Below are 27,980 nucleotides of genomic sequence, written 5' to 3' on the forward strand. Positions count from 1 at the left end.
TAGTTGGAGCTCCTCCATGGTGTTAAGCCTTTACTGAATTTGAGTTCACTTTTCTTGTTAATGGTATCATCTGGAGGATTTTGTTGTTGTTCAGGCTCTCAGTCGTGTCTCTTTGCAACCCCACGGACTGCAGCATGCCAGGCCTCCGTCCTTCACTCTGTCTCCTGGAGTTTGCTCCAATGCATGCCATCCAAACATATCATTCTCTGTCACCTCGTTCTCCTCCTGCCCTCAGTGGAGGCTTAGAAGGAATATATCTGTATGTTTGAAATGAAAGCATGTGATCCAGTTCACTAGTTTTATTTTCTGTGGGTAAATAGGGGAAACATTTGGAATATCTGAGGATAAATAAGGGACAACAGGCCCTGTGCTCAGAGTTCACATTTTTTGACATCATCTGTACATTTCAGAAGCTTCCAGACCTTTCATTCTTCTTCCTGTGTTGACTTTTGGGCCTCAGAGTCACCAAGGGCAAGTTTTCCAGGAAAGGACTAGGTACCCCTGACCTTGTGTCTTTATTTTTTAAAGAAACAGAAAGTATATTTTTAGCTCTGTTTTCAGTCTTTTAAAATATTTATTTGGCTGCACCTGGTCTTAGATGCAGCATGCAAACTCTTAGTTACAGCATGTGGGATGGAACCCGGGCCTCCTGCATTGAGAATGCAGTCTTAGCCATTGGGCTCCCAGAGAAGTCCCTGGCCTTGTGTCTTTAAACCCTAGACTCTTATTAAAAGCTTAGAGGATAGTATTTTACTAGGAAAACTGCTCAGACCCTAGGGCGCATGCTTTTCTTTGAAATCCAGTAGCATTACAAAAAGTATTTTGTTAATACTATAAAAATGAACACTTAGAATTCCCTCCTAGGGCAGAGAGAATGCAGAAATGGCCTGGGGGATAAGCGGCCTGGCAGAAGATCCTTAAGGGGTCTGAGGAAGAGATGAGGCACAGGGAGGGGAAGAGGGGTGGGGACGGGGAGGAGGAGGGCAGACCCGCAGAAAGAAGAGGTGGTCAAGACCCCTTCCTGTGCTTCTATCTCACCTCTGCTCCTCCCTCAGGTCTCAGGGGCCTCCCACCTACCTCCCTTATCCTCTTTCTCAGGATCATCACACTCTGACATTTGTGATGCTCTAACATGTGTCCCCACTAGACTTGTGGCTCCACGGGGACAGGTCATTTGGGTCCCCATTGTATCTCTGGTGTCCAGTGTCCTGTATGTTTTGTTGCATGAGCCATGTGACCTGACTTATTATTACTCTGGGTCGGCATGTAGAAATGCAGGGGAAAGAGTGGGGCTACAGTTGTATCATGAAGACTAGAGGAAGTGGGGAAGGCTAACAGCTTTGGATTAGAACTCTGCTCAACTCCTAGGAAGTCATCTGTATTTCTATCTGGGGGTTGTTCATTTGATGCAGTGTTTTTCTGTGTGTGTGTGTTTTAAAAAAACATTATGTCGGGACTTCTCTGGTCATCCAGTGGTTAAGACTCCACCTTTCAATGGAGGGAGTGCAGGTTCAATCCCTGTTGGGGAACTAAGATCCCATATGTCATGTGGCAACGAAGCCCGTGTGCTGAAACTAGCGTCGGCATATACATGCTGTCATGTGTAAATATTAATAGACAGCTAGTGGGAACCTGCTGTATAGCACAGGGAACTCAGCTTGAGTCTTTGTGATAACTTGGCGATGACCTAGAGAGGTGGGATCAAGTCAGCCACTGTTTCCCCATCTATCTGCCACGAAGTGATGGGACCGGATGCCATGATCTTCGTTTTCTGAATGTTTAGCTTTAAGCCAACATTTTCACTCTCCACTTTCAAGAGGCTCTTTAGTTCTTCTTCACTTTCTGCCATAAGGGTGGTGTCATCTGCATATCTGAGGTTATTGATATTTCTCCCAGCAATCTTCATTCTAGCTTGTGCTTCATCCAGCCCAGTGTTTCTCATGATGTACTCTGCATATAAGTTAAATAAACAAGGTGACAATGTACAGCCTTGATGTACCCCTTTTCCTATTTGGAACCAGTCTATTGTTCCATGTTCAGTTCTAACTGTTGCTTCCTGACCTGCATACAGGTTTCTCAAGAGGCAGGTCAGGTGGTCTGGTATTCCCATCTCTTTCAGAATTTTCCACAGTTTATTGTGATCCTCACAGTCAAAGGCTTTGGCATAGTCAATGTTTTTCTGGAACTTTCTTGCTTTTTCGATGATCCAGCGAATGTTGGCAATTTGATCTCTGGTTCCTCTCCTTTTCTAACACTAGCTTGAACATCTGGAAGTTCACAATTCACATATTGCTGAAGCCTGGCTTGGAGAATTGTGTGAGTGAGTGCAACTGTGGTAGTTTGAGCATTCTTTGGCACTGCCTTTCTTTGGGATTGGAATGAAAACTGATCTTTTCCAGTCCTGTGGCCGCTGCTGAGTTTTCCAAATCTACTGACATGTTGAATACAGCACTTTCACAACATGATCTTTTAGGATTTGAAATAGCTCAACTGGAATTCTATCACCTCCAGTAGCTTTGTTCGTAGTGATGCTTCCTAAGGCCTGCTTGACTTCATATTCCAGGATGTCTGGTTCTAGGTGAGTGATCACACCATCATGATTATCTGGGTCATGAAGATCTTTCTTGTACAGTTCTTCTGTGTATTCTTGCCACCTCTTCTTAATATCTTCTGCTTCTGTTAGGTCCATACCATTTTTGTCCTTTATTGAGCCCATCTTTGCATGAAATGTTCCCTCGGTATCTCTAATTTTCTTGAAGAGCTCTCTAGTCTTTCCCATTCTATTGTTTTCCTCTATTTCTTTCCACTGATCACTGAGGAAGGCTTTCTCATCTCTCCTTGCTATTCTTTGGAGCTCTGCATTCAAGTGGGTATATCTTTCCTTTTCTCCTTTGCTTTTGGCTTTTCTTCTTTTCACAGCTATTTGTAAGGCTTCCTCGGACAGCCATTTTGCATTTCTTTTTCTTGATCCCTGAGTCCTGTACAATGTCACAAACCTCCATCCACAGTTCATCAGGCCCTCTATCAAATCTAGTCCCTTAAATTTCTCACTTCCACTATATAATCATAAGGGATTTGATTTAGGTCATACCTGAATGGTCTAGTGGTTTTCCCCACTTTCTTCAATTTAAGTTTGAATTTGGCAATAAGGAGTTCATGATCTGAGCCACACTTAGCTCCCGGTCTTGTTTTTGCTGACTGTATAGAGCTTCTCCATCTTTGGCTGCAAAGAATATAATCAGTCTGATTTCAGTGTTGGCCATCTGGTGATGTCCATGTGTAGAGTCTTCTCTTGTGGTGTTGGAATAGTGTTTGCTATGACCAGTGCATTCTCTTGGGAAAACTCTGTTAGCTTTTGCCTGCTGCTGCTACTGATGCTGCTAAGTTGCTTCAGCCGTGTCTTACTCTGTGTGACCCCAGAGACAGCAGGCCACCAGGCTCCCCTGTCCCTGAGATTCTCCAGGCAAGAACACTGGAGTGGGTTGCCATTTCCTTCTCCAATGCATGAAAGTGGAAAGTGAAATGTGAAAGTGAAGTTGCTCAGTCATGTCTGACTCCTAGCGACCCCATGGACTACAGCCTACCAGCCTCCTCCATCCATGGGATTTGCCAGGGAAGAGTACTGGAGTGGGTTGCCATTGCCTTCTCCAATTAAAAAAACAAAAAAGAGAATCACTTGTCTCATATTGGAAAGTACAGGGTTTGGCTGGCTCTGGGCTTTAGCCTGGAGATCCAATGATGTCACTGGATGGCACCACACTTTCTCCAGCTCTCAGGCTTATTCCATTTTGGTGCCATTCTCAGGTAGGTTTTTTTCCCCATGGGTTTAGATTTAGATTCCCATCCTATTTCTTTGGTAACTCTACAGGAAAAGTCTCACTGGTTTTGTGTGAGACACAACCCCATCATCCAGTCAATGTTATTAGCCAAGAGATACTGGGTGCTGGTCGGCCTGACTTGGGTCATATGCTCTGGTGGGTAGTCCATTTCTCTTAAGCTACAGACTGTGCGCAGGAAACAGGTGGTCCTCAGGAAATTAGGGTGCTCTTTTTAAAAGATAGTTATCTATTTTTATTTGGTTGCTCCACGTCTTAGTTGTGGTATGTAGGATCTAATTCCCTAACCAGGGATCAAACCCGGGACCTCTGTATTGGGAGTGTGGAGTCTTAACTGCTGGACCACCAGGGAAGTCCCCTAGCGTGTTCTTATTAGGACTTCATGCCCGGCAGGCACAGTGGATGTCTTTTATAGTAGGAGCAACTGGTACCTAGTAAACAGTAATAACCGTCATACCTTCTCCCTTCCTTGTCTTCTGGTTCCCAGGCATTCTGCACCTGATGTCAGCACATAACCCTCCCTATTTATCTTCAATACTCACACTCCCCTCTCCTAAGTTGTCCCTACACATTAGACTTAATTCTGTTTAAAGCCTGTATCTCCACTACAATTCCCTGTGAATCTTCCTGCCAAGTGATTAACAGCCTGCCTTCTTTCCTTCCCGCCTGCTCTGGTTTCTAGGAACAGTTATTTACTGAACAAGAGGGTTACTGAGAACCTACAAAGAGCTTCAGATTCAGGGTGTACTTTTCTGCAGCTGCTGTACCATCCACTATCATTTCCACATCCTTTTAGATCTTGAAGACGCTACTTAGTCTAATCAGGCTGTTTAAAACCTCTAATTTGTCAGTTTGAAAACTACACATTATTAGATGCCAATAATTCATCCTGCATTGTCAGAACCCAGAATGGTACCGAGACATCCTGCTAAGAACTGGCAATGGTGAAGTTGCTCTTTTGAGAACCAGGAGGGATGTGGTTAACTCTTGTTCGCTGATTTTGAATATTTGATTTCTCCCAGTCCCATTTTCAGCTTCTGTGCCTTCTAAGCATTATTTGGCCTCACAGATCAAGTGAGTCTGTCTATCAGGGGAGGAAAGGGCTGGCTGCATGGATTCCTGCATTTTTGTTGTGGTGACAGTCTATTTCTCATTGAGAGTTAGTCTATTAGCTTCAGAGTTTTATAGCTCAGTTTTATGAATCTTGTTTTTATAAATCTTAGAGATGGCTCTGCTTGCCTCACAGTGGGAACATCCGCATCCTGGGTGAGGCTAGGGGTCAGATCAAGATGAGTTCTCCAGGGTAGTGGGTGTTCCCCGTGAGGCCTACTGGTGTATCCCAGTTGAAGTTGTTCAGTCGCTAAGTTGTGTCTGACCGTTTGGGTCCCCATGGACTATAGCCTGCCAGGCTCCATTGTCCATGGGATTTCCCAGGCAAGAATATTGGAGTGAGTTGCCATTTCTTCCTCCAGGAGATCTTCTTGACTCAGGGATAGAACCCAAGTCTCCTACTTGTCAGGGAGATTCTTTACCACTGAGCTACCTGGGAAACCACTGTTTCCACAGACACACCCTTAATTCTCTAGGTCAAGCTACCATCACAGTTTTCTGTAATAAATAAGATAAATAAGCAGGAGTGAACAAAGGTTAATTTTTTTAAAGATAATATAAATATTAAGAAAACAAATCTAAAATACATCGACTAGGTCCCTCTATACATTATATTTACACAGTGATTCTGATTGGGAAAGGCAAATGGGGAGTCTCTGGGGCTTAGGTGGTCTTCTCAGGCCAATGTCCCCTACAGAGCATAGAACTGAAGAGGGAAGGGTCCTCTCTCTACTGCTCTCTGCTACTCCCTTTTGCTTTTATCTGAAGCATTTCTAAATAATAAATGCAAACTAGGTTTTGAACATAAAAAGCTTAATGACCACCCCAATTCAGGATTGTGTATCATTACAGGAAACCAGACACAGAGAGGATGGGAATTACCCCTCATCTCCAGGGATCTGTGCGGGAAGTCAAAGATCACACAGAAAAGTCATTTGTGATCTCTGAGCCAAGGAACGGCTGGCATAAACTCATCAGCTAAATGAGGGCATTTGACCAGATGGTGGGTTACATTCCATCTAAGTGGGGAAGGCCAGTGTCTGTGCTCAGGGCTTTCAGGCTGCGAGGACCTGCCCTCTCTGCTAGGGTGGATGCAGGAAGTAAAGTTTATTGTATTGTGGATCTGACCTCCTGATATAAAAAGTAACTATGGTGGGATTAAGGTAGGTCAATAAAATTCAAAAATTTTCTGTACTTGTGTGATAAACTAATTTTCAAAAGTTGGAAATTTATGTATGCTGTAAAACTGTGGCCAACTCCAGTCTTAAATAAACCAGCCTTTCCTGCAGGGATATAAAATTTGAGAGTCGGTCCCGGTGAATTACTTTTCAAGTTCCAGGGGCCCATGGCCTGCATCCACAGTGCCTTTCCATTGTAGTCTCTCCCAGGTCTCCTGGGTAAGTGCATTTCTTGTCTCATGGAGGCTCTGAAATGTCTCTTAAAAAAGAAAGCACTGAGAAATTATGATTCAGAGACTTGAAACCCTAACGTTACAGGCAAAGCCTCATTTTTGCGGAATATAAAGTACTCGGTCTCTTCCACTTCTAAGAGCTCGTTGAGAGAAGCCACCACGAGGTCGTGTTCCTGCAGCATTTCCGGGTAGCGGGACACGGCTCGTTCGATCCTGGCCGAACGCCTCACGGGTGTGATCAGCTTCATGTCCTGCACCTCTGGCATCCCATTTATCCTAAGAGAGCAAGAGGTGCATTTAAAACCCTGTAACTCCTTTCAAAATTCTACTTATTATTTTCTTCTCGTTCTCTAATAAAACATGAGAGAATTTCAATGTTGGCTGATACAAGAGATATGTCTAGGGCAGCTCTCATCCTAAGATGGACGTCCCCTGAGTGTGAGAATGAACTGGGTGGACTCCACCATTTGTTCTCAGATGGTGTCAGCAGAGGGATTTCATTGAATGAAGTGCTAAGTGTGGTTTTGTTTGAAGTCAGCTACTTGGCAGTTGGTGTTTGTTTATTCCATAAACTTCCACAGAGTTGACATCCTTTGGGGAAATTGGGCCTAACACCAAAAAAGGCTGGACTAAAGAATTCAAAGACACTTTCTAGCTTTGACAGTAAAATCTAAAAACATCTTTTAAGATGGTGGACCAAACCACAGATGGAGACTGGAGCAAATTGGGCATCTTCCTGGTAAGGGCTTTAATGCATTCCTGTAATAGCCTGAAAGATAAGCTGCAGAGACTTTCCACGGAGTGAATCCTGGCCACAGGATACAAAATCACAGATTACATTAGTCTTATAAAACTCATGGCCAGTCTGCTGAAAATGCTCCTAAAAATTCCTGAGCCAGTGAGAGGTGGCTTTCACATCAGCAGCTTAACTTCATCCACCCATGAGCGGAGTTTAGTGGGGAAATGACACATCTGAGAGAGGTGTTTAGAGTGGAAGAAGCCCAGCCGTGCTCCCCAGGAAAGTAAGACAAAGAACTGTGGTCTTGGTGCTTTTGTTTGAAATTTTCCTTTCAAGAGCATAAACAATGACATTGATACCCTGACACAGTTCCTTAAATTATTATGGATTCTGTCTTAAACTTCCACTTGTTTCAAAACCAGACACTTGATACATGAGCAGCCTCTAACTAGTACAGTCCTGACCGCTCTCCTTGCTCTTACAGGCTATCCACGGCCCATTCCTTCCCATAGCTCCAGAGGTTGCCCTTGCTTAGCAATTAGTGCAGCACCCCACTCCTGACCCCCAGGAAAGGTGGATGGGATCTGCCATTGCAGGACAAACAAGGGTGAAGGGGGAGGACTGATTTCAGGAGGAAGGGGTGACTCCACTCCAACAGCCCTCCTGAGTCTGGCAGCTCCTTGCTCACAGGAAGGTCAGATCTCCTTGGAGGTGCTGTGTCTGGGGCGGTGGGGGTGTGTGTACAGAGAAAGGACTGTCTCCCTGGCATGGGCTCCACCCTTCCCCTCCCCCTCTTTCCCTTAACACTAAAGATCGATTAGATCACCTAGTCCTCATATGAGGCAGGAAGTATTCATGTCACTAATCTGCTGGTATTCTGGATCTTTGGAGGAGAAGCTGACAACTGGACTTAATTTAGACCTGCGAACACAAAAGCTTTACAGTGTGCTTACCGAGGGATTGGGGCGATCTGTAATTTGATACCGGGATGACCATCCTGTTCTGACTTTGTTATTTGGGGTGTTACTGACATCTGTTCGCTCTCTTTTGGGGAAAGGCAAGATGCCCCAGATTCCGTCTTCTTGGCCAGCTCTTCTACTGATGTTATATTGGTTTCAGCAACTAAGGAGTTAGTGGTAATTCCTATGTATATAAGGTCAAAAGGAAAGACTTAGCAATTTAATACTGAAGCTAAAAAAATCAATAAAGTGAAACAGGAATATCTCCATGACTTCTTAGTGATCCTTATGGATTCCACATGCTAAATAAAGAGTAACTGATTTGGAGTGGGACTTACAACTAGTTTTTCCCACTAAGCTTTGTAGTAACACCCTGCTGCATTAAACCTTCTCCTAACCAGTTCTCCACACAACCTTTGGGCCTGTGAGAATGGATCCCTGCTACCCTTTCAACATTCTGAATATATTCCCAGCCTCTTATTCACTCTTGAGGGAGCTGCCCTGGTGACTAATCATTGGCCTCTTACCCTCATTTCACACCTTGGGTCAATTCTCCTAACTCATTAGGGTTAACCCACTTGACCTTCTGATCCCCTCCAACCCAGGGATGACCATATGGCTCTCACCTTGGACGTAGATGTAAATGTCTTGTGTTAACACAATGTGCATCATAGCCTAACCAGCACAGCAACCAAAATGAAGGGAAGGAAATTTGACTGAGACAGATAGATATACTCTGGCTGGAGGCTGAGACCCCCAAGAGAGGCCAACATGTGGAAAAGGCATGAATTCCTGTCTCTCTCTCTCTTTTTTAATTCTTTAAAGAACACTGCCATAAATTATAAACAAATATCTGAATTATAGCATCGTTCTCAGTAAGAGTACCATTGAGTATATATATACTACAACCTTATTCCTAAAAGTAATGGGTTAGTTGGCTATAATTCCACACGGCTTGATTGTTCCCCAAAGTTCAATCTACTCCTAGCGGAAAAAGATTTGTCACCTTTTAAGATTATAAAAGTAATCCATTTTATTTTCTCAAGGTGTCTTCCCCCAACCCTGTTCATATCACAAATATAATTATACATAATGTGCCACTCGCTTTATTTGGCACATTTTTCATAGAAGAGTTCTCTAAAGGTTTTGGCCAATGACAGCAACGGTGAACTATGTGAAACGATTCCTGAGATGGCTATGTTTTAAAGGTAGACCATGAATTTGGATGTATCCGGGTTGGTGGGCATGTAACAACTAAACACCTTAAACTAAAGCACCTCTCCTCTCTGGCTCAGTCTCACTCTTGTCTTCTCTCCAGGGAAGCAAGTCACCCTGGTCTAGGATGCTCTGGTGGAAACCTTTGTTTGGTGTTGGAGCAGTATATTTACTTGTAATAACAGAAATCAATCAGCTGATGATGAAAGCTGAAAGGTCCACACCAGGGAAACCAAGAAGCGAGAGGCATTTCAGGGAACTTAAAATTCTTCTTTCCCTATACGTGTTCCTCAGTGACCTTTACTTCAGTAGCTAGAGGGAATGAATTTAAATACAAAATAGCAGTACCTTCTGTGGTTCTGTTTCGGTCTTGCAAAATATTAAAGACAACTTCCCGCAACTCTTGGATTGGCTGGTAGGAAGAAAATACATGAATGATATATTAAAAACATTCATGGAAAAACGATCTAAGGAATTTATGATGTTGTTTAATATCAAATAGACTTTTCATAACAAGAATGTTTCCCTTTTTAATCTCTTGTCTAACTATAAGTAACATTTAAAAGGCTTCAGTTTTAGCTTTACAGGAAAAATAAAGGAAGAGAAAAAATACTGGTTAAATTCTGGCATGCTTGACTTTAATGAAGAGATGAATTTATGGAGCGTTGTCTGTAATACAATTTTTTTTTTAATTTTTATTTTTTAAAATTTCTTTAAATCAAATTAGGTTTTTTATTGACTGACATGATCCCATCAAAGACATATTCCCATATAAAGACTCTAATCCAAAGATCTATAACTAAGCTATACAGAAAATCTGATATATGTTTTCAGTGTTGTCTTAACTGAATTTTTGTTTTTATCATTAAAGTCATATATGTCTATAGACAACTGAACAATAGGTCAAAGTTAAAAGGGAAAACTACCCATAATCCCATCATTTAAATATAACCTTTAGTTAGCATTTTAGACAATTTCCCCCCAGCTTTTCCTTTAATTCTTTTATTTGGTAACATAATATAAAAAACATTAAACTAAAAGCTATCACAGAAAAGTAGTTTTCTGATAAAATTATCTGAGATAGTCTTCCTTTCTTTCCCCCCTTCCTTTTTAAAGTATGTAAACGATGCCATGAAACAGAACATCACTAACGAACTGTACTTTCTCATAGGAACACAGTATTTGGTGGCTGGGCTTCCTGATCTGGGACCCTGTATCAAATAAATAACAGATATAAACTGAAAACAGAGCATAAAAGCAAAGCTGTCTATACATTTTTACAAAAGCTAAAATGCTTAAGAGCTAAATGCTTAAGGAAATGGGAATAAATGTACAGAATACATGGCAAAGCATCTTAATTATATAAAACACTCATTAAGTATATATTTTCATAAGCTTCTAGTTAAAGATGATAGATTGAGTATGCAAATATGCCTAATCCCTCTTGAAACTCTTCTGAAATGATTTTAAAAGGGGGTTAAAAGGAGGCAATAGCCACAGAGAATAGATGAAATAGCAATAAGAATGTAGAAGGAAGAGGTAACCAGCTTGACCAACGAAAGAGTCAAATTCTATGCTGGCAGTTTAGCTGAGAAAGAATCTGATTCAACCCCAAAGCCTCTGAAAGGCTCAGGAATTGCTGGAGGGCTCTAGAGCATCTGTCAAAAAGCAGTCACACCTGCGAATTGCCTGGCAGTCCAGGGATTAGGACTTGGTGTTTTCACTGCCACGCCTGGATTCCATCCCTGGTCAGGGAAGATCCCCAAAGATGGTGGTTGGCCAATCAGTCAATAAAACCATCAGACCTCCAAATCCACCCTGCATCCCTGAACTCCCTGCAGACTGGTAGCTGTGTCCCACCCACCTTCATCCCAACAGAGCACCAGGCACATATGCTCCAAGTCTCTGGATGATATCATGCAAGATTGAGGGTGGGAGTGTCTGCTGAAAAAAGGGATAAATGAAAGTTTCCATGCTGAAGGTTGAGACTCCCAGCTCCCTTTTCTCCAATAAAGGGGAACTGGTAGCCTGGTTCCTGGTTCTTGGGAAGGAGGATAAATGAGCCTTCTTCAGAGAATATGACCAGCCTTAAAGGAAAGATCAGAAGGTACTGAAACTGGGGCTTCCTCAATCAGCTGACTCAGCCAGATCTCAGCCACTCTGTGGTAAAGCCTCATCTGTGGCCAGTTTTTAATAAGGTTTTAAAACCCACTTCATACACATACAAACGGTCCAGTTTCACCAGCATCTGAGTAAAGCCTGTAATGAACAATAGAGAATACAACCAACCAAACACCCAACTCTTCCTTCAAAAAAAGGAGATGAGAGAAGAAAAAGCATTGGAGAAGAATCAGGCAGTGCAGGAAGAAAAGGTAACTTGATAGTTCTGGTGAGAGGAGATCCCAGAATGACAACTGATAAAGATGGGGGTGAAGAACCACCAGTTGGCCACTCACCGCAACCAGAGACAGCCCGGCAGTGCAGCAGTGAAGACCTAGCATAGCACCCCTCCCCCCAAAAAGAAGAATAACCTGAGGAAAAGAAATCAACAGAATGTAATGTTTTGAAAGTATTGAAAAGTATAGATAATTATAGAAGAGTTTGGAAATACTAAGCAAAGGGAAAACAAGAAAATAATTTTAGGAAAATTAGAAAACCATACTTAAAAGGCAAAGTAACCATAGCATGTACTACATGGATCAGTGTATACTTCTCACCTATTTATGACAATGTGAGCACTGGACAGTGATCAGAATGTCTGTATGATTCTAATGAAAATATGGAGGACAGTGAAGTCTACAGGGGTGATGGGGTGTCTGTGTGTGTGTGCTGAGGATCTGTGAAGGTGTGTGTGAAAAAGAGGGTTAGATCCTCATCCTACAGAGTTGGAAGTCTACAAATCATGTCTAAAGAGAAAAATCAAGAAGTAGTAATATTAGCACATTATCTGAAATTATCAAGGTAACAAAATACTCAGTTTGCTGTCAGTGGGAAATGAGAGGGGAAGGAAATAGGCCTTATGGTATAGGCTTTATCAAACTATTTATTTAAACTATGACCATGTAAAACTCTGATTTTGAACAATCATGGAAAAGGTATGGTAGAACATAAAATGACATAGAAAGTGATATTATAGGGAAAAGAGTTTTAAAACTATTTGATGGAGTCTTTGTTAAATTCTATAGAGACAGTGGTTTCACTAGGTTTTAGAATTACAAGTTATTTCATGAAATGGCTCTGAATGATTGATCTATGGATATTGATGTATTGGGTTTAATATATTTTTTAGGTTCTTTATGGTGAGGTATGAATTTCTAAGTATTGGATATTGATGTTATACTATAATTGTCTATGCTATTGCTTTCCATAAGTGTACATTTCTGCAATGAGTTTTAAGTGAGACATAGTCACTTGATACCACCCTTATGGCAGAAAGTGAAGAGGAACTAAAAAGCCTCTTGATGAAAGTGAAAGAGGAGAGAAAGTTGGCTTAAAGCTCAACATTCAGGAAACTACAATCATGGCATTTGGTCCCATCACTTCATGGGAAATAGATGGGGAAACAGTGGAAACAGTGTCAGACTTTATTTTTTTTTGGGCTCCAAAATCACTGCAGATGGTGATTGCAGCCATGAAATTAAAAGATGCTTACTCCTTGGAAGGAAAGTTATGACCAACCTAGATAGCATATTCAAAAGCAGAGACATTACTTTGCCACAAAGGTCCATCTAGTCAATGCTATGGTTTTTCCAGTAGTCATGTATAGATGTGAGAGTTGGACAGTGAAGAAAGCTGAGCTCCAAAGAATTGATGCTTTTGAACTGTGGTGTTGGAGAAGACTCTTGAGAGTCCCTTGGACTGCAAGGAGATCCAACCAGTCCATCCTAAAGGAGATCAGTTCTGGGTGTTCATTGGAAGGACTGATATTGAAGATGAAACTCCAATAGTTTGGCCACCTCATGCAAAGAGTTGACTCATTGGAAAAGACCCTAATGCTGGGAAGGATTGGGGCCAGGAAGAGAAGGGGATGACAGAGGATGAGATGGCTGGATGGCATCATGGATTCAATGGACATGGGTTTGGGTAGACTCCGGGAGTTGGTGATGGAGAGGGAGGCCTAGTGTGCTGTGATTCATGGGGTCGCAAAGAGTCAGACATGACTGAGGAACTGAACTGATTCAATTGACAAGAAAGTGACTCTGTTTACATGTGACACTATTTTCTAGAAAATAAATATTTAAATTAAAATGTTCACAAAGGACATAATGTACTTCATATTTCGCATATAACTTTATGAAGTAAATTAGAACATTTAACATTATATTATATAACTGCCATTTTGCAAATAACAGAGAACTCATATGAAAGAGGAGTTTTAAGAAGTCACCCATTCAAGACAGATACTTACTGTGGCCCCACTTCTAATGGCCTCTTCGTAGAGCCCAATAACATCAAAGGTGCCTTTGCTTGCCAACAACTTTGCTTTGCAGATCCAAAATTTAGCAAATTTTTCAGCCTTAGGAATACTGGACAAAATGGCAAATACTTCATTAGAAAGTACACCCTGAAAAAAAGAAAAGTACCCAGAGGTAATTGTTACTTGCTGTTATTTTCACATCTCCTAATACTTACCATAGCAGGTATGCAGAAATCAGTGTGATAAGTATTTTTTTTTAAATTAACAATATTCAATTTCACTGAAGTAGTTTATATAATAAAATGAACCTATTTAAATAGTTTCGAAGAGTTTTTGCACTGATCATTAAATTTTAAGAGTTAAGAGACCAAATAGAAAAATGCTTATCATAGCTCAAAGTAAGAAATTGTTCTACCTGTTTATGCAAAACCAAAACCAAACCAAACCCTAGAGTAATCCACCTTCCATGTATTTTTTACATAGTCATAATAACATGAACAGTGAATAGTGACCAGAATTTCTGCTTAACTAACAGAAGCCTAAGGATGCATAGGTGTGAAAGGGTCATGGATGTACATGTGTATGTGTTGGGGATCCATGAACGTATGTGTGTGTGTGTGTGTGTGTGTGTGTGTGTGTGAGTCATTCAGTTGTGTCCAACTCTTTGCAGGAATATATAAAGAAGGTTAAATCACATACAAAGGAACTTTATAATGGCTTCATAGGTTTGGACCCTTTCTGCCTTGTACCAAGAACAGCGTAGTGACATGGACTAGAAGGAAAATGGGAGCTACTATGCTCAGAAATCCAGGTAGTGGCACACTGAACCAAGCAGCACCTCCTATTCTTCCTGAGATGGGAAAGACACAGGGGTAAGCTCACAGTCAAGAATCACTAATGTCTGAGGAAACCAACACTGCATGAAAGAGGCATAAAACTCAACAACCAGAAGAATGAACACTGGTGCAAATAGCTGAGGGCGCAAAGAGGAATCAATTTTAAGAGTGTTGTAGTCAATACCTTCAGAGTGATAAAATACTACCATCATAAAACTAGAATCAATGTTATTAAAAAGAATCAATAGATGGGCAGAACAGTGGCACTGCTGAAGAATAAATCAGTGAGCTGAAAATCTAGCTGTGGAATTCTTCCAGAACCCAGTGAAACAGAACAAAGAAATGAAGTATATAAAAGAGTTCTGGAGGACACATCTATACTCTATATTGGATATATTTATTAGATACATCTATATTGGATATATTCCAACATCCATGTAATAGAATTTCTTCAAAGACACAGAGAAAGAACAAAGCTGAATATGCATTGCAGTTATAGAAGAAAATTCCCAAGGACTGAACAGAGAAACAAATGTTCAGACTGCAAGGTCCCCAGAGAGCTAAGCAAGATGGATGGAAAAAGACCCATACTTAGAAAACCAAGGATGAAAACAAAATCTTAAATTCTTCCAGAGAGGGGAAAAAAAAACAAGATTACCTACAGAGGAATGAGAGATTGATAAAATAATTTAATAAATCAACAATTCCAGATGCAAGAAAGAAAACAAAACAGTAACTTTCAAATCTTCCAGGAAAAACCATCTGAATTTAGAAATTTCCCCCAGTCCAACTATGAATCCAACATGAGGATGAAATGATGACATTTTTAGAAGCATAACAACTCAGAAAGTTTACCATTCAAAAACCATAAAGTTATTAGTGAATGAACTTTAGAATTCAACTGGAAGACTTGAAACAAAAATAGCCACAAGAAGAATATGATATATAATTGCACACCATGTTTGAACTCATACTTAGCACTTTCTTTTGTGATTCCAATTTATATGCTTTTTTTATGAAATGAAAGCTGGATCAAACAAAGGCATGAAGAAAAATAAACCAAAAAATACTGCATGTAAATTGAGTTACTAAATAAAATGGCAGAAATAAAGTTAAACATATATGTAATTACAATAAATGTACATGGGCTAAATGCACTTTTTAAAAGCAGAGAGTTTTCCATATTTAGTTAGAAATTAAACTATGTATTCATATGAGACATACCTTTAAAAATAGAGAGATAGGGAAAGATTTATCAGACAAATTGTAACAACAACAAAGCAGGTGTGGCAAGGTTAATATCAGACAAAAGAAAAATCAGAGCAAGTCATGAATCTTTATGCACTTAACAACGTAACTTTGAAAAATAGAAAGTAAACATTGATAGGAGGACAAAGTGACATTATGAAATCACAGTGCCAGTAAAAGATTTTGGTATATTTTTTTCAGAGAGCAAAAAAAAAAAGCAAGTAAATGAACAAAAAAATAATTGTGCTATTTAAAATTTCTAAGTTTGATCTAATGGATATCCATGTAGAATTTTCTATTCAACAGAGAATACATATACTTTTCACACACTTTTGGAACATTCACCAAGGCTGATCAGACATTAAGATCAGAAAGAAAATTTCAACAAATTCCATCAAGCAGAACACACACAGGCTACATTCACCAACCACAATGCAGTAAAATTAAAAACTGACAGATAGGTAGCCAGAAAAACAAAAACAAACAAAAAAACCAGACACCAACAAAACCAACGACTTATCTGGAAGTTAAAAGATACTCTTCTAAGGTAACTTCTGGGTTGAAAATCTCAAAATGGAAATATCAAACTAGCAACAAATGAGAATGTGTTAGTTATTGAGCTTCGGTGTCTTAGCTCTAAACCTACCTTTTATCTTCTGCTTTGTTGTACAGAATTCTGTAAGTCTATAAATCACTTTCTGTTTTGACAGCAGTTCCTTGATGGGCTCAGCCAGTGTGGGGCAGTAGAGGAAGGCTGCAGGCTGGAGAAGAGAGGGGACTTCCTCTTTCTCGTTTGCTTTCATCACCCCAATAACGGTCCTTCACTCTGGAAGCAGCAGTTGGTTCTAGCCTCTACCTGTTTTACACTGGCATGCACGGATCCTGCCTCACTGTGCTCCTTAAGAGGCAAAAGCCCCAACCGGATAGTTAGCATCCTTTTCTCCAGGTCTGAATCCCAGCCCAATAAGGACCCTCCTGCAGCTCCTGTGGCACCAGCATCCTTAGAGCTGGAGTCCCATTTACACCAGGGTTTGTCTCTCCCAGCTTCTAGGTTCTGACATCCCCAGCCTCTCTTTGTTCCCCTACACCCAGTGGATGCTGCTAGCTGCTTTCTGCAGTTATTGCCACTGTTACCTGAGATTCATTTCTGCTGTCAGTTCTGTGTGTGGCACCCCTATCTCCTTTGGTGATTCTTTTATCATTTCTGTGCATATAGGCTCACAAAGTACTTTACAGGCAGCATCTGTGCCTCTTTGTAATGTGTCCATAGAGTCAGAAGGGACTGGGCATTTTTGACCCCCAAGGGCAGCCATTACTCAATGACCATGGAATGACTAATGCCACAGTTTCCTTGCCCCGATCAGGACAGCTCTGAGATGAGACCGGCACTGTCTCTGGAGCTCCCTGGTGGGACTGTGCCGCAGCGACCCTCCATGAACTCTCCTTGAGACCACGCCTCGCCCGCCCTTTTTCCCCTCCTGGTCCCACATCCCCAACTCCCCTCCCAGTTGTCCCTTGGAGCCTCTTCCTAGTAAACTACTTCCACACAAATTCTCCTTTTAGGGTCTGCTTCTAGGAAACTCACATAAGACACTATGAAAGTGATCTTCATATTACATTCTTTCTACTGAGATTGCTTGTGTTTCTGTTTTCCTGACTTGACTCTTAACTGATATGAAACATTACCTAGTCAAACCTGAAGGATAAGACCAAAGCTAAATTCGGAGGCTAGGCCTTGCCTTTTGACTATAGCTTTACCTCCAAATGTCAAATGTGATCTCTTTGTAATACACAAAGAAGGCAAAGTTCCTTTTGGGTCATTCTGGATCCAGACTGCTTGGGTTAATTTCCCAACTTCTCTGGGCCTTAGCTTCATTTATAAAGTGAATATAGTAATAGTTGTTATGATAATTGTATGAGATAATATAAGTGAATGCTTAGAACAGTACCTGGCATACCAGGAGCCATTATTTAAGTATGTATCATTATTATTATTATTACTATCACTCCTCCCTATTCAAAGGAGTAGCTGAATTTCTGCTTAGACAGAGGTTGTCTCCCCGAAACTATACTTAAGAAAAGTGTTTAAAAACCTTAAGACTTGGCAAAGCTTTGGAAGATTATCGTTCTCACTCACCCTTTCAATGAGCTGCAGACATTCTGTCAGAGTGTTGTTAATTTTATTGGACAGTTCAAGTTGTGCTTTCTTTTCTTCCTCTTCTTTTTCCATACTCTTCCAAAATGAAATATTCATTTCCTCTATTATTTTTCTTTTTGTTTTAAGCTCCATAGGAGGCCGTTTATAGATTTTCCCCTTAGATTTCCGCCATTCTTCTAATTGTTTCCTGTTATACAATTAAAACCGGGAACAGGTTTAGGGTTTTTTTCCGGTGCATGGTTAAGATTCTAAAGTATGACGAGCATAGATTAGCACTGCATACCTTCAACTGCAAAGTCGGGAGAATGTTTTAAAAACAATTTACTATTTGCTTCGGAGGCACTGGTTGCTCCCACCCTTCAGAAGGTAGATGCCAGATGGAGTACTAGGATTACAACATTTGGTTAGCATCTCCATCTTCAAATTCCTTAATTTCCTGATTGTTATTCAGTTGCTAAGTCACGTCTGACTCTTTGTGACCCAGACTGCAGCATGCCAGGCTTCTGAGTCCTTCTCTATCTCAATAATTCCCTGATTATTCTTCAATATTATTCCCTGAACATTTTTATTTCACCTGTATACTACTTCTGACAATTGCTTTCTTAAGACATCCCTCCATCTTCGAGACCACTAACTCAGTACTCCATTTCTCTTCTCATAAGCTCTATATCTGCCATTCAATCAAATGAACCAAAACTATATTCTGCACTCAGTAGGATCTTGGCCACTCAAAGTGACCCACTTGGCCAAGTTCCTTAACCCTCTCCTCATGACATAGGACCCCTGCTTCCCCTAACAAGGGCAATAATTTCAGGGCTCTTTTCTTAGGTAGCTAGTCTCTGACGGCACCAAGTCCTAGGCCATACCGTTCCCACTCTGCCCTCCTGCTTTGAGGCGGTCCACAGACGACTGCTGGGGGTGGCACCAAAACATGAGGACCCAAGCATCTGCGTGTAGGCTCTTCAGCTTCTCTAAATCACAACTACACTTTTGTGACTCACAAATGTACATTTCAGCCCAGATCATTCCCTAGGGCCCCAAAGTTTGCAAATCCCTCTGCCTAACTGATATCTGTTACTTGATGTCTGGCAGGTATTTAAAATTTAGTATCGTCCAAAACAAAGCTCTCGATTTTCATCTCTAAATCTTTTCCCAAAAAGCCTTCCCTACATTGGTAAATACTCTCCCAACTTATCCAGCTGCTAGGGCCTAAAACTAGGAGTTGTCGTGAGCAGTCCTTCCTTCCCTCACATCTGACACATCATCGTATAGTCAGCACTGCTTCTGTCTCTACTACCATTCTTGGTCCAGTGCACCATCACCTTCTGCCTGGAATGCTGCAGCAAGCCTCCTAAGTCACCTCCTTGCTTCCACTCTAATCCTTTTCAAATTTACCCTGTGCACAGCTGCTGGTGATCTTTATACCATAAACCAGAGTCACTGCCAGGAACTTCTCATGGCTCTTGGTGTAAAATTCAAAATGTTCTCCATGGCCAGAGGCGCAGAGCAACGTGCCCCCTGCCTACTCCAGACTCACGTCTCACCGCTCTCCTGCTCAATCCCTGCCATCCAGGAGCCCTGGCTTCCTTCCAGTAACCTGACCCAAGCTCATTCCTGTCTCAGGGCCTTGTATTATCAATCTTTGGTCCTCTACTCAAATGATACCTCCTTGAAGGGGTAATTTTCTGTAATTAATCTTATTTAATCAATGTGTTGATTTTCTATTAATATCTTCTGCACTGGAATGCAAGGTCTGTGAAGATGGAAACCTTGGATGGCTTAGTGCCTACCATGGTGTTTGGAACACATTAAGTGTTTAATTACTGTAAAATTCACCTTTTCTGGCACACAGTTCTGTGCATGTCGACAAATGCATGAATATCATGTCATCATAACTACAATCAAGATATAACACCCTTAAAGATTCCCTGATGTTTCTTGGTGGATAACTACAATCAAGATATAACACCCTTAAAGATTCCCTGATGTTTCTTGGTGGTCAGCCATGCCACCCATGTCCAGTTCCCAGCAATCATGGATCTGTTTGCTGTCCTTATCATTTTGCTTTTGCCAGAAAATCAACAACTATTAACGCTCTTAGAACTTGCCTTTTCTAAAGTCAACTCATTCCCAGGACTTGAAAGCCACAGATTTATTATTCCAGTACTTTCCATATACACACCAGAAAAAAACCGTTCCCTTAGACTGCGACTGTGTGCACACCACTGTATCTCTCAGTGCCTGACACATGGTAGGTGCTGAAGGAACACTCTAGGGATGAGTGCAGATCTGTTCCCTCTACAGATGCCTCCTCTTTTGGTCATCAGTGCCAGCCAATTGTAATCAGACTGTCTTATGATCCACTGTAGGTTACGTGGTCTAGACTGGAGCTCCAGGGTAGGGAGCCTGGCCTCCTTGTTCACCAGCTCCAGGTCTTTGCATTCAGTTTTCTCTCTGTTAAGACTTGTCTTTCTTCTGGCCACTGTCCTTTTCCCAGCCCAGTTGTCACTGTTGAAAGTACCTTCCCTGACCCCTCTATCTAAAAAAATCATCCCGGCCTCCCTCTCTCAATCACCTCACCCTGAATCAAGTTGTTTATTTTCTGTTTCTTCAGGAGGCAGAGAGCTTGTCAGTTGTGTTCAGGGCTGTATTAGAAAATAAATCCTGCCCTCACTTCACTCTGCTACACCTTTTTAGCTACCATCTTATTTTATGTGGTCCTTTCGCCCTTGTCAGGAATCTCCTTATTTTCTACTCCAACCAAGTGTACTGAGGTGCTTCTGGGATGTTCACCGCATCGTGAGACTATATATGGTCCTGTGCAGAAAGTGTATGAAGTCCTTTGGCTCAGTTTCAAGCATCACCTATGTTAATGCCTGAGGTCCTGATTTCTACCATCTGAACTCTATGTGAACTGCTTACTTCTCTCTGCTTCAGTTTACTTTCCGAAACTTGGCCTGCTCAGACTCATAGAAGTTTCCTGCTCCTTCTTCCCTGGTAACCTTTCTGGCTTTACACACTAGTTGGCTTGATGAGGGATTACCATCTCTGCACTTCCTATCTATGCAAGTTCACTACTCTGGCTCCTCCCACCCTGCCTCTGTTCCGTCCTGTCTGCACTTCCTGCATGAATCGTCTACCTCTGCAACCCGTACTTCTTGGTCAACTATTTCGCTTGAATTTCTTAAAAAAAAAAAGAAAAAGAAAAAGAAAAAATAAATTATTTCAAGCATACAGAAGATTACAGAGAACAATCTCCACCCAGTTCTATCAAGTCTTAATATTTGCTTTGAAGTTTTAAGAGTTATAGCTAAAAATTACCCAGGAGCCATTATTTATGACCCATTTCCTGACTTTAGCACTCCTGATAGTCACTTTGCCTAGCCATCTTAATTTGCTAAACTCTGGAATTAAAATAAAAGTACCTTCGATCCTCTGCTGCGATCTTACATGGATTAGTTTGGGCCCCATTCGGGACTTCTCTTCCACTTACGGTTGGGCCACCAGCTTGAGTCCGGGGAGCTGTCTTGTTTAGAAAACAGTTCTGGGGAGGAGCGCTTTTGAACTTGGAGTCCAGAGTCCGTGCTCTTTGTTGACAGCTGTTGTTGTATTTATTCCCAGTGGCTCCATTTGCTCTTATGCTAGGGGTACTTGGAATGACGGAGTCAAAGCTGCCAACAGTCAAATTTGGCCGTTGGCTTATGGCTTTTGATTTCTGCAGTGCATGCGATGTCTGAGGTCTACAACAAGCCTGAGTAGGTTTAAGATCTTGCTTAATGTTTGGATGTCTGTGGTTACATCCTCCTTGAAGCACACTGGGGTGTGTACTGGGTTTGCTGTGTTTTACTTTCTGCTCAGTAACAGTGTATGACTGTAACTTCGTTTCATTTGGTCTTTCATACTTACTTCTATTAACCTTTATAGACTTTATGTCCTTAACCACTGTTTTCTTTGTGGCTTGAGTCCTATTAAGTGTCTGGACAAAGTGAGAAGGGAGGGCCTTGGGGGGTTTTCCCCCTGCTCTTATAAGGTCTGCTCCTCTAGAGAGTTTCTGAGACTTGCCTGGTGGAACCCTGATTTGTGTTTCTTCAACAAATGGTTTAATAACTCTCTCTTTCAGAGCAGCACTGTTCACTGAGCTTTTGCCCAAGACTTTTCTAGTAGGAGCCAAACTGCTTTTGGTTTGATTAGTTTGGGGCTTGTTTATGGTCCAGGATTCAGGATTTGGTTTCCTTTCTGAGTCTGGTAAGTCTTGGGGCAAGTTCTCTTTATTCATCTCTTTTAGACAGCCACCCAGGGATTCATTTTCAACATGGGTATTGTCCACAGGGTCTGTACCTTTAGCAGTTCTTTGATCTGTTACCTGCTGCTTTGTAGTTTTCAGTTTCTGTATATTAAGTGATCCCATGGTTTCTCTTGTCTGTTCTCCAGCAGTGGACGATCCAAATCCATGCAGCTGTTGACTATTGCCAGGAGGCTTACCGTTTGGGTTAGAAGAAACACTTTCTGAAGTGAGCCTTTTGTCTAGTTTTGGTGGCTCCAACTTTGGCCTCTGGGACCTGGTGATGTTGGCAGGTCTGGATGGCAGTTTAATGCTGATGGATCTTGTAGTTTTGACAGGCAAGGCAACATGGTTGGTAACATCCTTTTTGGGTCCAATAGTCTAAAAAGATAAATAAATTAAAGGTAAAAACATTAGTCCATTGTTTTTAAAGTAAAAAAAAAAACAACAACTAGTTATTTTTTGATAACTTAAGAAAATTGATCCTGACAAAACAAAGATTCACTAATAGATGACTTTTATAACTTGAGTTCCTATTAGAAACATATTAGAATTAATAGAATTCTAACAGAATTCTGCAGAGATGCAGTGAACACACAAAAATTGCTTTTTAACAAACAAATACTTGCTGAGTGCTCACTATGTCCCAGTGAAGTATCCTTCCTGGAATTCCGGAAAGATACAAACATAATAAACTTATGTTAGGGTACCTCCTGACTTCCTCCTCATACTTTCTTTTTTTTTTTTTGTTTTTGTTTTGGTTGCAGTGAGAGGCAAGTGGGATCTTAGTTCCCTGACTAGGGATCAAACTTGTGTACCCAGCAGTGGAAGTGTGGAGTCTTAACCACTGGATCACCAGGGAAGTCCCTTCCTTGTACTTTCTATTGCTACACTAATTCTCTTAAAACAACACTGCCTTTGAAAGGTCAGAGTGTCACTCAAGGAACACTCTCTCATCCTGGAGATTAGTGGTATGGAGTGGTGGGAGATGCTGGCAGGCCTGAGATACTTTGAGACAGCTCTGAATAAGCATCAAAAATCTCAGTAGAAAGTAAGTCATATCTGTGAAGATAGGACAGAGTTTTAAGGTTAGATTCTACATTATTCATAAGTAAATACTTCAGTCATGTGACTTAATTTTGGGTAAGAAAGGGAGGACTAGGTAGCAGAAAACTGAAAACTAGGGAGGGGTGTTTAGAATTAATATGGTAAATAACAGGAACAGGCCACTGAGGATGCTACAGTATCCCCACTGAAAGCAATTACTTAGAAAGGAGAATTTGTCAGAGATTTATTGACTATCTAGGGAGAGACATGTCAGTGCTAGAGCTACAACTTTCTGTTTTTGGTTTGGTAATATGATGAATAATTACTATGTAAGTTTCGTGAATGTGTAACCAGACCCACCTGGCATTAAGGGCAAAGACTAATTTCTACTTACAGATTTAGAAGGTGGAGGATTTGGGCAATTATTCTTGGCTTTTAGGTAAGGCCTAAAAAAGATGAAATAAGATTAATTCTTAGTACAGAAGAATCAGCAAGGCTTGGGAGTACAGTGATTAAAAATATTAAAAATTATTACGGTTATAATTTTAAATCATTAGAATTTCCATGTGGTTAAAAAATTCAAAAATTATAATTAATAAAAAGTTTCCTTATCAATCTTTCCTTAGTCCTACTATTCCACTCCTTGGCGACCATAACCACTCTTACCTATTTTCTTCTGTGATCCTTTCATAGATGTCCTATACATAGATACAACATTCTAACAATATTAATAAAATATGTTTTCTTCATATCTGCATAGTCTTACTCATTTAAACATCATTCCCTGAACACTGCAATGTGCCAGGCACTAGAGATTCAATGCCAAATAAGTGCTTCTTTAAAACGCGTGTTTGTTTTCTATGAGTCTGTTTCGTAAGTAAATTCATTTGTATTAAATCAGCTATACTTCAACTTAAAAAAACTTGTTTTTTAAGTGTCTTCAACTAGTTAATTTTTAGGCGAGGAAAACGATATAAACAAAAAAACATAGAGGTACACATGAAAAGCAGCTAGTGAGACAGAAAACTTAAAAAAATGGAAAAAAAGAAAAGTAGACGAGAATTTAGATTTAAACTTCACGGATCATAAACTGCCAAACAGGAACTTTGATGAAGACTTGATGTTTGTTTCTCTGGTCTTGGATGCACATCCCAGGAGGACAGGGACTGCTTTGTTTTGGTAAGCACCTTATCTCTAGAACCAAGAGTGATTGATACATTACAGGTATTGAGTAAATTGTTGAATAAATGAATGAAGTTTATTTATTTAATCAAGGAAATCAAGTCAAGTAAAAACTCAAAGTAAAAGAAGGCAAGAATATACAATGGAGAAAAGACAGCCTCTTTAGTAAGTGGTACTGGGAAAACTGGACAACTACATGTAAAAGAATGAAATTAGAACACTTCCTAACACTACACACAAAAATAAACTCAAAGGGACTTCCTTGGTGGTCCACTGGTTAAAACTCTGCGCTTCCAATGCAGGGGGCATGAGTACAATTCCTGGTTGGGGGAACCAAGATCCCATATGCCATATGGCTCAGCCAAAAAAAGAAAAAGAAGAAACTCAAACCGGATTAAAGATCTAAATTTAAGGTGAGAAACTAATAAACTCTTAGAGGAAAAAACTCTTAGAGGCAGAATACTCTTTGACATAAATTTCAATAAGAGCCTTTTTGACCCACCTCCTGAAGTAATGGAAATAAAAATAAACAAATGGGACCTAACTAAACTTAAAAGCTCTGGCACTGCAAGGGAAACTATAAACAAGATGAAAAACTCAGAGTAAAAGGAAGCTAAAACAAAGGCTGAAAGCTAACTTTGTAAAAATTTGTTTTCAACTAAAAATTTAGCAACACGTTGGGGAAAAAAACATATCAGTGCTAAGGTAAGCGTGGTGACACCATGTCAACAAAAGAGAAAAGTGAGGCTGTCATATTCTGTTCACCTCCACAGTCAGTGCTAAGAGGAAGACCCAAGCACACTCTCAGCCTAGAGGATAGGGATGTGCAGTTTACAGTGGATGGATTACATAATTGGTTTTCATTTTAGAAAGCAGCACCAGGACCAGGACCATCCCTCTCCCAGCAAACAAAGCAGAGATGAGAGAAGCTTCCTGCATTGTAGATGCTACTGTAGACCCTTCTCTCTCACCTTGGGAGACTCACAATAATAATGCTTTAATCTTTGCCAACATTTTTATCACAGCTGCACCAAAATGCCCTTTTTGAATAATCCTAGGATCCTAATGCAGTCTGAGCAGACTGCAAACAAAAGGGCTATGTTTTGGCAGAGCTTTAAATTGCCATTAGCAACCAGGGCAACAGAACTTGCATAACTGTGGGAAATAGACTCACTTGGTGTTTTGGCACTTCAGTTTTCCCTTGGCTGCTAGGTACTCCTGCAGCTTTCTCTGCCGCTCTTCTGCAAAACAGGCAAGCAAACAACAGAATTTTAGCTCAAGATTTTAACAAGCTCACTTATATTCTAAAAGAAGGCACTTTTCTGTACTGATTTTGGCGTTGGACCATAATGTTTTAAAGTTTCTAGCCCTACAGACTTGCCTCCAGGTTCACATCAACATTGACAATAAAATTTATATGTCTCATTCTATGCTAAGCTCTTTACACTTACATTACTTCCTTTAATCTGCACAAAAATCCAATAAAGTATTTTACAGTCTGAAATTTAAACATGGATAAATGCTATACAGGGAATTTCCTGGTGGCTCAAGCAGTAAAGAATCTGCTTGCCAATGCAGGAGATCCTAGTTTGATCCCTGGGTCGGGAGGATCCCCTGGAGAAGGAAATGGCAACCCACTCCAGTATTCTTGCCTGAGAAATCCTATGGAGAGAGGAGCCTGGCGGGCTACAGTCCATGGGGGTCGCAAGAGTCCGACATGGCTTAGCAATTAAACAACAACAAAATGGTATACAAAGCCAGATTTTGAAACCAGGTTTATTCAACCCAGAGCCCTTGCTCATAGCCACTGTTCTCAGCTACAACCTATCAAACTTTGCATGAAGAAATGCTATTACTGGCCCACCTGAGCTGGTGAGCTCAGGGCTTGTTTTATTAATCCCTTCTGACAGGAATGATGAATTTTGCCCACAAACCCTTTCTTTTGGAACTAAGGACAAAATAGGCTAGGCTGGAGGTTCATCGCAAACATCTATCCATACAGTGACTTTCTAAGCAAGCCACCTGTGAGGGAATGAAAAGTTAATATTTCTCTCTTCGAGAAGTTTCACCCAGGTAGTGGTGATAAAAGTGGGTCAAAGAAAGAACTATGGGAGTGCAGAGGCAGGAACTGAGTGAGGGGAGCGGGCGATTAGAAAAGGCTAAAATTAAGATGGTTGTGGTGCTGAAAAAGACCCTTGGGAGTCTCTTGGACATCAAGGAGGTCAAACCAGTCAATTCTAAGGGAAATCAACCCTGAATAATCACTGGAAGGGCTGATGCTGAAGCTGAAGCTCCAATACTCTGGTCACCTGATGTGAAGAACCAACTCATTGGAAAAGACCCTGGTGCCGGGAAACACTGAAGGCAGGAGAACTGGACGACAGAGGACGAGATGGTTGGATGGCCACACTGACTCAATAGACATGAGTCTGAGCAAAGTCCAGGAGACAGTGAAGGACAGGGAAGCTTGGCGTGCTGCAGTCCATGGGGTCGCAAAGGGTCAGACATGCTTTATCGGCCAAACAAAAACAACAGCTACAGGGGATGCAAAAAACTCAACCTCATTTAAACTGAGTTGCCCTGTGTTTTGATATCTGGTTCTGCTCCTTCCCCAGGAGACAGCTGTGTTGAGAGGGCTGATGGAGCTGAGAGATGTGGCTAGAATCCCAGTTCTATGATGTCTAGCCAGGTAGCAAACCTTGCTGTTGCTGAGCAGGTAAAATGGGGGCAGAAATGCCCATTTTTAAGGGCTGTTGTGTAAAATGCCTAGGACAGTGCCTGGGCCCTGGGAAACAGTCAACAGATATTATTGCAGAAATTAACAAAACACTGTGCATTTTGGAGCAGGTGACAGGTATCTGAGCAGGAATATTTAAAAAGTCAACAAAGGGCTCCAGACACATTTAGGAAAGTCAGGGAGCCCAGGACCCTCAGCATCGATGCAGATTTAACCCATCAGCCTCCAGGGCGCGTGTGTTGCAAGAAGACCTCCGCGTCTGGGTGAGATTCGCCTTGACAGCTGTCACAGCCCGCTCGGGCGGGCGGCGTAGCCCCGAGGGCCACACCCCGGCTCCGCCTGAAGCCAAATCTGGGCCGCAGGAGCGCTTGGGTTTCCGCTGGTTGTGCGATCTCGGGCAAGGACCCTCGGTTCTTTACCCAAACGAGGTGACAATGACAGCTTTTTGCAGAGCTGCTGCGGGACTCTTTGGGAAGGTGCCTGGGAGGCGTGGCCCCGCGCACAGCCTCCCAGCCCCTCAGCCCCGTTTTCTCACCGAGGCCTGGAGCGTTGGCTTGGGTCAGCCCCCGCAGAAACAAAAACGCCCACGGCGAGACACAGGCAGGCAGGCAAGCGATCGGGTCACTTCCGCTCACTCGGGGTCCTCCCTTCGTCCCCACCCGTAAGACACAGCTGCTGGAAGTCATACTCACCTGCGGCGGCGGAGAGTCCAGGCCGCACCATGATTCTCAAACGACAGTTTTTCTTCAAAGGCCGCGCCTGGAGAGAAAGCTGGAGCGCCGCGCTTGCGTCCGCTCTCATTG

The 27,980-nt window shown here is 41.5% G+C and overlaps 1 protein-coding gene across 2 annotated transcripts; it reads right to left on the reverse strand.

The window, feature by feature from the left end:
* CKAP2L (cytoskeleton associated protein 2 like) lies at window positions 5,477–27,959 on the reverse strand. Of its 2 annotated transcripts, XM_005686664.2 has the most exons (9): window positions 27,870–27,959; window positions 25,615–25,681; window positions 23,653–23,704; window positions 21,355–22,592; window positions 17,909–18,116; window positions 13,679–13,834; window positions 9,619–9,682; window positions 8,050–8,239; window positions 5,477–6,633 (listed from the first exon to the last, which is right to left on the reverse strand). In XM_005686664.2, exons 1-9 carry the CDS (start codon window positions 27,898–27,900, stop codon window positions 6,408–6,410), a joined length of 2,232 nt encoding a protein of 743 aa, XP_005686721.2. In that variant the 5' UTR covers window positions 27,901–27,959; the 3' UTR covers window positions 5,477–6,407. The 2 variants fall into 2 exon arrangements, with proteins under 2 accessions (XP_005686721.2, XP_017910818.1); XM_018055329.1 differs by lacking the exon at window positions 23,653–23,704 and having other exon boundaries at window positions 5,490–6,633; window positions 27,870–27,913.

The sequence above is a fragment of the Capra hircus genome, chromosome 11 (genome assembly GCF_001704415.2).
Source record: "Capra hircus breed San Clemente chromosome 11, ASM170441v1, whole genome shotgun sequence".
Classification (NCBI taxonomy): Eukaryota; Metazoa; Chordata; class Mammalia; order Artiodactyla; family Bovidae; genus Capra; species Capra hircus.

Coding starts and splice junctions, on each gene's coding strand:
- CKAP2L (XM_005686664.2), bottom strand. CDS start 27,900: ATGGTGCGGCCTGGACTCTCCGCCGCCGCAG. Junction 23,705..25,614: donor CTGAAGTGCCAAAACACCAA/GTGAGTCTATTT, acceptor CATCTTTTTTAG/GCCTTACCTAAAAGCCAAGA. Junction 18,117..21,354: donor ATCGCAGCAGAGGATCGAAG/GTACTTTTATTT, acceptor ATTGTATAACAG/GAAACAATTAGAAGAATGGC.